This window comes from Triticum urartu, chromosome 4A (genome assembly GCF_056163025.1).
Source record: "Triticum urartu cultivar PI428250 chromosome 4A, HENAU_Tu73, whole genome shotgun sequence".
NCBI lineage: Eukaryota > Viridiplantae > Streptophyta > Magnoliopsida > Poales > Poaceae > Triticum > Triticum urartu.
Window position 1 is genome coordinate 102,980,648 of NC_141876.1, and position 9,053 is coordinate 102,989,700.

Below are 9,053 nucleotides of genomic sequence, written 5' to 3' on the forward strand. Positions count from 1 at the left end.
TCCCTCATGTCACCCTGGCCCGGCACCCAGCAGTCGCGCCTCCAGCTCTAATAGTGAGTGCCCAATTTGGAAGATGAGGATCGATGATTTTCCTCCCCGACAAAACATCTCTCCAATGAAGTTCCTCGCAATGATTGTGGCCAAATCGCATGTCCCTCTCTTTTATCCTCACCTTTCTCCTCGTCCATGTTCCCGCATCCCGCTATCATGGTGGCGGCGAGCCGTTACTAGAGAGGTGATTTTTGTGGCGAACTTGGGGCTGTCGAATGTTGATGTCGATGGTGGACATCTCCATGGAGATGGACAACCTCATCTGAGCACTCTTAAGCCCTCTTCTCGCCAGCGTCCATGGCCAAATAGGAGTCGAAGGCCTCAACTTTGGACAGTGACGACTAGTTGGCCCAGACATCATGTCGGTATTGCGCGGCGATGTGACGCTGGCGCTGCCATTTGCAACCTGCAAGGCTGACATGGTGATCGCAACGGTGCTAGGCTTCGCCACAAGGGGCCCGCTGCCTTTTCATCTAGTGCCTTTTTGACTTGGCATGGAGCATTCATTTGTGCAACTATCAAAAAATGCATCGCGAGATGGTGATTGGAGCATCACTTCATGCTCGAGGTAAAAACTCTAGTCCCCACCTTTACTGGTCGGGTTTGGAAGTGACGAACTTGGGTTGTTATCTCGTTGAATACATTTTTCTCCTTGCTATTGTGTTGGACTCCATTGTTTGGTCTCGATAATCAAGATGAAAATCCTTATTCATGACATTCCGGTTGGACGTGGCAATCAACAAAACACCTAGTGATATACTCTTGCCATCCAAAGTCGCACACTGGAAACTTCTTGTCTTTGAATCCACAACTTTAGCTGACAAAAATCATCGAAGCCAACTCTTTTTTACCCTTAGGTGCACTAGATATATATATATATGAAGGAACCAAAGCCGAATCCACCCCTTCTCTCCTTCCACCTCCACAAGGACGGAAAGAGAAGGCCTCTATATCAAACCGTTCTAGCCCACCGTCGAGTTTATTGAAGGACCTCTTGCCAAATCACCTCCAGTAGTTGGCTTCCACCGATGAATACGACCGATAGAAGAGATGGAAGACTATTGGACGCAACCTGCATGCGCCCATGAGAAACTCCACAATGGCACTAAGGAAAACACTCATAAGGTAACTACTAGCATGAAGCTACTATGTATAGGGACGACTCAAGCTCCCCTCCCATTTTCATCCTGACCGACGGTGTTGTCTGAGGAGAAAAGGAGAGGAGCTGGGGAAAGAAATGAGAACCATGTCTGCTATTAGCTATTTGGTTATTTCAAGGCTTGTCTTTTTCTATATATTTTTAAACACTCGTATAAGTAAAAAAATTGCTTTCCTATAACTTTTTTTGTGAGAAAACTTCTGGTCTATTCATTAACTGTCAAGGTAGTATAAAAAAACACTAGAAGTAAAATTTACATCTAGGTCCGTAAATCACCTAACGACGACTACAAGCACTGAAGCGATTCGAAGGCGCGCCGCTGTCATCGGCCCTTCATCGTCGGAGCCGGACAAATATTGTTGTAATAGACAGTCGGGAAGTCGTCGTCCCATAACCAGCGCATCAGAACAGCAACCGCCGCCGATGAAAAGAAGTATCGAAAGGATGGGTGTACCCTGGAGGCATTATGTGTTGACGCAATCGGTAATGGCCAATTATGATAATATTTATTGGACTTTAGTTAGTAAAAACGCCTGAAAATTGCACATAAATCGGTGAAAACCGAAAAAAAAAAACGGAGCCGGACGCATAGAAGCCTTGCCCGACCACCTGCTCGTGAGTGAGGCGCTGGAGTTGCCCCACTCCCCCAAAAAAACCGAAGCAGCACTGTACACCTCAAAGCGGGCGGCCTTCAAGATGCCGCCGCCTAACGCCGGCCGTCTCTCCGACCTCGTTCGGCGCTGCGCCGCCGCTAAGGCTCTAACCGCCGGCGCGAAGCTCCACGCACAGGCTCTCGTTGGTGGCCACCTACCCCAGGCCACCCTCGAGACGGACCTGGTCCTGCTCTATTGTCGCTGCGCTGCGCTCCCTAGCGCCCGCAAGGTGTTCGACGCGATGCCTTCTCCGTCCATGCACGCGTACAACATCCTCCTTGCCGCCTCCCCACCCCTCTTAGCTCTCCAACTACTCTCTGGCCTCCTCGACGCCGGTTTCCGCCCTGACTGCTATGCTGTCCCAGCAGCGCTCCGGGCGTGCGCTGAGCTCCGGGAGCCGCTTCTTGGCGCTGCACTCCATGGATTTACCGTCCAATTAGGATTTCTCTCCAATCTTGTTGTTTCCAGCGCACTTCTTGACATGTACGCCAAGGCTGGTCTCCTGGTCAATGCAGTGAGGGTGTTCGACGAGATGCCAGAAAGAGACTCTGTTGTGTGGAATTGCATGGTAACTGCTTATGCAAGGGCCGGGATGACAGCTGAAACCCTTGAGCTCTTCAGAAGGGCTCAGGTGGAGGCGGTGAACATGGCGAGGGATCTGCGGGCTGTGCCGAGCGTGCTAAATGTCTGTGGAAAGGAAGGGGAGATGATGAAGGGGAGAGAAATACATGGTAGGATGGTGCGAAGCCTTGCATTTGATTTGGATGTCCCAATTGGGAACGCGTTGATCGACATGTATGCAAAGTGCGGGCACGTGGACGCGTCACAAGCAGTGTTTGCAGGCATGCAGGAGAGGAATGTGGTGAGCTGGTCGACACTGATATCTTGCTATGGTGTCCATGGAAAGGGAAAAGAGGCATTGCATGTGTACGAGGAGATGTTATCTCAGAGAGTGAAGCCGAACTGTATCACCTTCACATCTGTCCTTTCAAGTTGCAGCCACTCAGGGCTCGTGACTGACGGCCGGATGATCTTCGAGTCAATGAGGAAGGTTCATGGTGTAGAGCCCACTTCTGAGCACTATGCATGTATGGTGGACCTCTTGGGGCGTGCTGGAGCCATTGAAGAAGCTATCGGGCTTATAAAGAAGATGCCTATGGAACCTTGCGCTACTGCATGGGGAGCTCTACTCTCTGCTTGCGCCATGCATAATAATGTCGATGTTGGAGAGATTGCAGCATATAGGCTGTTTGAGTTAGAAAAAAGCAATGTCAGTAACTATATCACTCTCTGTGGAATTTATGGTGCAGTTGGTCAGTCTGATGGTGTTGCAGGATTAAGATTAAGGATGAGGGAACTTGGCATGGTGAAGACGCCTGGTTGCAGCTGGGTTGATGTGAAGGGAAGAGCTCATGCCTTTTACCAAGGGAGTATCCCGAGTTATTTGAGGAGAAAAATGTTTTGGATTTTAGATCGGTTACGTAAGGATATGGGCAATTGAGAATCTGAATATGAGCATGCTGACCAGTAGTACAAGCCGACTTAGCACTGAAGTTGGTATGGTTAAGTCATGTACTACGGCAGTCAGATATTGGTTTGAGGATAAAGCAGTAACCAGCCTTAATTGCTGTCATGAGTTCACATGAGCAATTCTTTTAATCAATGAAGGAGTTCTGGTAAATGTGGACGCTCGTGGCCTTGAATATTTTTGTGGCCAATATCTGAACCAAGATGCTGTGAGGATGAAGCGGTGATTGGGTGAGAATGATGCTGGTTCTTCAGTTTGAGGCTACGGCTGTCTGCTCTGAAGTGACTTCCACAGTTGTACTAGTGTACCACATATCTGATCTGATTGTATAACACATGAATCACATGTTCTGAAGTGCGGCAAAAGCAGTTGCATGCAAAATTTGTTAATGGCGGCAAGCTGGGATACAAGAAAAATTGCAACTGGAAAGAGTGAGCATTATGTTCTTCAGTCATCTGCTTTGAAGCTGACAAAGCACATCTAAACTGAAGGTAAAATTATGTTATATTTTTATTAAGTTTCAATTCTTGTTGGAATTCTATAGTCTGCACTGAATCTACTGCCACCAGTGATACAAAATTTCATGGCAGAATATGTGGACATCACAAAGAGAATCATTAGGCCCATAGACAGTAGCAAGAAAGAATTTGCTTGGGGGCAAAGCGATGAAGGCAGTGACCAACTGGCCATTTTAATCAAGCTGTAACATCCAGAAAGAGATTGGTACAGTCACCATGAGTTTTTGTGCCTGGGTGCATGATTATAATCAGATTTTGTAAACTAATCAGTGGTTCTTTTGCTTAGACCCTTTATCTGTAATTAAGTTCAGTCTTCTGGACAATTTCTTTTCCCTCTGATGATGGGCAAATAAATGAACTATCCACTTATTGCTTTGACCATGGTTGTAGTCACTATGTTGGCTGGCCAGATTTCAGTCAGTATGAGTATTGAGGTACTGCTGTATACTTTGTAAAGTTGTGTACCCTTTGGGGTGGCTTTCTTCTTAGTGTATTAACATAGGAATATATAGTATAACACTGGAATCTTATTGCTGGCAGGGTAGGGATTCATGGTTAATATTTTCAGTCAAGATCAGAGCATTAATAAAGACAAGAAAAATCCAGTTTGGCTACACACGGCTATGTATATTATAAATATTACTATATCTATGTTTATACTCTGTACAGCTTTCCAAAGGAAGATACAACTCTTATTGTTTCCATTCAAGTTAAACATTGTTCTTTAATGGTCATACTTTGTTACCCTACTATAGAGTTGTTAATGTAAATGGTGCCAAGATGATCACCTGTCACCTCGTTGATACCGTCCAGATTCACTTCATGACAGCAATTTGGGACTGCCCAAGAACAACAAACATAGTTTTTTTAATGTATAAGAAAAATATTGTTACTGTCGGCTTTTGGCCTTTGGGGAGCAAAGAGACACCCAGTCTCCAACTGGGGCAGCTTCTATGTGTTGTTTTCCAGGTCTTAAACTACCATTGCAATGTATTCTTTGTGTCCTTCGATGCAGATTAGCTTGAATATTTTACTCTTGATGCAGTTCTACTTTCTGGACCTTGTGTCCTTGCTCACTGGTCAAGCAGAATTTGTTCAAAAATAACCCTGATTAAGGCAAGGAACTGCCCTGCCGACTGGCACAGTCGGTAGGTGAGCCCACCACAGCATGGTAGCAGGTAACTTCAGTAGAAGTTTGTTACATTGTCTTGAGTAAAAAAAATAATCATGGATAAGGTGTTGAATAAGTTTGGGCTTTTTCAATAAGATCAGCAAACCATACCAGCATTCCGTTAGCAACAAGAAAGTAAATCATGTCACTTCACTGCCAACATTATCCTCTTAACGAACCTTTTTAACATTCATTTGGTGTGGACCGATGAGATGATTTAGGCAGAGTTACATTTGCAAGTGCGCACCAAATTAACTACATCGACATAATTGCTTGTACAAATTACTCTGGAATCTGCGTTCCAGGTTTTGAGGGATGCAATCTAATAATCCTGATAAAGATCATACTTGCCAGCATGCATTACTTTTCCATTCTTTCTAAAGAATCAAGAACTTATTGATCAACTTATACATCCTTGAGAACTGAACTCTTGTAGCAAGACTGAAAAATCCTAAGCTATTTTTTTCTATATCCAGCTGCTTTTATAGGTACACTTAGTCGCCAATGGGTGGATAGGTTGTGTTTGGGAGCCTCTGTCCAAGCACAAATGAGCGAAATAGGCCGAGAGCTCGGTCTGGCTGTGCAAATGGCACCATGTGAGATGCGCCCCGCACTGTTGCAAAGGTCAGAAGATTACCGTACTCTGTTGTCCAGCCTCCAACCTTGAAAACCAAAGAGCAACAGATGTTACATTCATGTTTTATATCATCAAATTTGGCATCTGTAATTCAACTTGTATTCATGGCATAGAAGTATACCTGGCCTTTGCGGAACCAAGTACTGTACGGAACTGTGACAGGCAACCCCATGTCATGAGCTAGCTCTCGCACAAGGGTTCGGGAGCCCAAGAGGGGCACCACAGAGTCTTGATCGCCGCTGTAATGTAATTCACAATGTCATAACAAATTCCACACGGAACGAAACAAATTATCTGAAAAAAAAACTCAGACTGGTATATGGGAGTATGAAAAGGTAAGTTATTTACCTGAATATCCAAACTGGTATGTTATGTTCCACTATTCTCTGAAGTAAAGGCAAGATGTTGATGTTACCATCCTTATCGGTGTAATTCAGCACACTGGGACATGATTTTAGATGATCCATGTGAGTTTGAGTTGCAAAGATGAGCAGTTCATTTACTCTGACACTCTCTTCTCTCTTTACATATTTATTACTGAAAGGACCAACATATGTATTTGGCAGAAGTAGCAATAGAAGCACTTACTCACTGCACATGCCCCAGCCATAAGGTAGATGTGTTCTATTAGCATGAAGAGCATGCTGCACTTCTGGAAGATTGAAGTAGAAGTACCTTTCATATGACATGCAAACATCCACTCCTAAACTGATCTTGGTCACCTAGGTTGCACAAAGAACTAGTCACAACAGCAATCAAAGGTTTTGATGTAAATATCATGTACCATCCATGAGGAAACAAGCATACATATTTGCGCAGTCGTAGCTCCTGCATCACAATCGATGGGTAACAGACGTCGAGAATGACATCATAGTTGTTGACATATTGTCCAACTACAGCATTTGCCTCCGCAATGGCATCATTGCATGACTTGCTCTCATTGTGGGGGCTACCGAATGTGTAATCCTCAAAATCACAACCCTTGTTTATGGCCAGAAATATCTCATCGGATATCATACCATGGGACCAGAAGTACTCATATGTCGCGGGGACATCCCTGTCAAGCTTGAGTAACGGATTCCCGATCTACTCAAGGTAATCTCAGAGTCAGCAAAACAGTAGTAGTAAGTAGAACATAGTTGATTCAAGACATGACCAGGCTATGCTTGACTACTTACAGCTACCCCCTTGATATTGAACTTAAAACCCTTAGATTTCTCATTGTGTGTGAGAAGGACGTCGGTGAGTTGCGGTATATAATGCCCTGCATTATCATTAGCGCAGAATCAGTCGCCATAGAAGGGAGGCAATCGAAACGCATATTCCTGAAGTAGAACTTGAAATGCTTTCTAACCTGCATAGCTCTCTCCCGAAAGAAGTAAGCTGCTTGATCTGTACTCCGGGAACTTCTTATACCATCCCAACAGAAATTTGTACATATCATTAGCTGCATAATTAAAGAAACATACGGTTAGATTGATGTGTTCAGGCTAACCGGTATCCTGCGATGTCACAAGATCGCATCGGTTTACCGGTCCGTGCATCTCCTGTATTGTAGTCTGACGAAGTGTTGGAGTAGGACCATCCAACTCCAGCGGGTGATTCAACAAATAGAAGATTGGACACTGCAAAATTAACAACAAAGGTAAAACAACTGAAGAGTTAGTAAGATGTACACTTTCTTTCACTGAAACATGTGATCAGAGAGATGGTTGCCAAAAGCTCAACCTTTATTCCACGACTTCTTGTTTAACCGAAGGCCTCTGCCATCTCCTCTGGGATAAAACGGGCCGAGCTCCGTAAACGCGCCGCCTCCAACCGAAGAACAGCCAGGACCTGAACGCCAGTGAAATTTTGCAGCAACATACAGTTAGCAATCACATTTCCATATGTGTAGTACATCGTAGTGTAGCAAGGTACTGTTACATCAAAGAAAGAAGCATCTTTTTTTTTCTTTTTTTTACCAAATGATGCCTCACTGCTTTTAAAAATCCTCAAGGACCACAACACACAAAGCCCAATGAGGCAAGGGTCCAAGGGAACATGGTGACCTCAAAGATACTCACAAAACTGATTAATTTTTTCCTTGGCAGGTGTGGAGCAGATGACGATTAGCGAATGGGAGCAAGTTGTTTGTGTTTCCAGTTGAGGAAACACTGCCTGTCATCATATGACCCCTGATGGGTGAACCAGCACTCAACGTGCAAGAAAGGTACAGTAGAGGAGGAAAAGGTACCAAGGTATTGACTAGTTTAGTATGCTCTACTCATCAGGCCACTAATGCAACAGTGCTATTATTAGCCATGAAAATTCCAACACCATAGTATTTTTTTTGAAAAAAACCCAACTAAATAGTTTATTTAAAACAGTTTTGGGAAACCAAAATGATTTCCAGAAACTCTCGAGATCCAGGCAGAAAAAACAAAGTCGCTGTGAAGGCTGAGTGTGTAAGATGAAATGCAGATCAGGTGGAAATTCCTGCGTCGTCCTAACTCCCAACCGCTAAAGCCGCGAGCTAATCAACCGTGCACATAGAAGTGTACTACTTTAAACACATTTTCTACCAAACTAAGGCAGTGCATGCCACTGTTGCCTCTCGAATCGAGCGAGAAAATTTAGATGCGAACATAATTCTGAAGCAAAACAAAACAAGGACCACGGCACAAAGGCCGACGCTGCTGGGCAAACTGGCCGAAGAAACTCCTACAGAACGCTCTGGAGATCAGAGAGTGACAGCCCAAGAGCAGAGCGGGCCGCGGAGAAGAGAAGGCATGGGAAGACGAGGAAGCAGTAGCGAGTAGGTACTGACCTCCGTTGAGCCAGAGCGTGAGCGGCCTGCCGGCGGCGTTGTCCTGCGCCTCCGCGAAGTAGTAGAAGAGGCTCCTCCCGGCCTTGACGTCGACGTCCACGTACCCGGCGAACTGCCTGAACCCCACGGCGGGCTGCCCGGGCAGCCGCCCCACCAAATCCTCCTCCGGGAACCCGAGCACGCAGCTGCTGGCGACGAAACAAACCATCGCCACCGCCAGCGCCGCGGCTCGCCAGGAGCCCGCCATTGCTGCGATGACCTCGAGAGTAACGGGAATTGGGAGGACGAGTGAGGTAGGAGGGGGAGGTGGGCTGGGTTCTTGGGTCGAGAGTTCTGGGGATATATACCGGGGGCACGCAGCTTTTCCGCCCCTGACGTGGAAACAGCGCGGATTTTTAGTTCGTAGGTTGTTGCGGGTTTAGGTCTGGATTCCATTGTTTCCTTTTGTTTAAGATTCTGAGTTAAGAGAAGATGATAAATTGGGCGGTGCTGGAAAAATGCTGTACTAATATTGTCTCTTGAATTGA

The 9,053-nt window shown here is 45.5% G+C and overlaps 2 protein-coding genes across 2 annotated transcripts; one reads left to right on the forward strand and one right to left on the reverse strand.

Annotated features, from left to right (window-relative positions):
• Nucleotides 1-1,810: 1,810 nt before the first annotated feature.
• Nucleotides 1,811-4,342, forward strand: LOC125550875 (putative pentatricopeptide repeat-containing protein At3g11460, mitochondrial). Its single transcript, XM_048713983.2, has 2 exons — nt 1,811-3,882; nt 3,982-4,342. The coding sequence occupies exon 1, from the start codon at nt 1,907-1,909 to the stop codon at nt 3,362-3,364; it is 1,458 nt and encodes a 485-aa protein (XP_048569940.1). The 5' UTR covers nt 1,811-1,906; the 3' UTR covers nt 3,365-3,882; nt 3,982-4,342.
• An 887-nt stretch (nt 4,343-5,229) lies between these two features.
• LOC125550876 (serine carboxypeptidase-like 42) lies at nt 5,230-8,851 on the reverse strand. The gene is made up of 10 exons (XM_048713986.2): nt 8,527-8,851; nt 7,446-7,553; nt 7,250-7,342; nt 7,072-7,164; nt 6,896-6,981; nt 6,525-6,803; nt 6,306-6,439; nt 6,066-6,158; nt 5,839-5,956; nt 5,230-5,742 (listed from the first exon to the last, which is right to left on the reverse strand). The coding sequence occupies exons 1-10, from the start codon at nt 8,771-8,773 to the stop codon at nt 5,575-5,577; spliced, it is 1,419 nt and encodes a 472-aa protein (XP_048569943.1). The 5' UTR covers nt 8,774-8,851; the 3' UTR covers nt 5,230-5,574.
• Nucleotides 8,852-9,053: the final 202 nt, after the last annotated feature.

Excerpts from the sequence above, each read along its gene's own strand:
- LOC125550876 (XM_048713986.2), bottom strand. The coding sequence starts at position 8,773 with ATGGCGGGCTCCTGGCGAGCCGCGGCGCTGGCGGTGGCGATGGTTTGT. Across the intron at positions 6,804-6,895 it reads TCAATATCAAGGGGGTAGCT|ATCGGGAATCCGTTACTCAA; the intron begins GTAAGTAGTCAA and ends TACCTTGAGTAG. Across the intron at positions 5,743-5,838 it reads CTTGGTTCCGCAAAGGCCAG|GTTGGAGGCTGGACAACAGA; the intron begins GTATACTTCTAT and ends TTGGTTTTCAAG.
- LOC125550875 (XM_048713983.2), top strand. The coding sequence starts at position 1,907 with ATGCCGCCGCCTAACGCCGGCCGTCTCTCCGACCTCGTTCGGCGCTGC.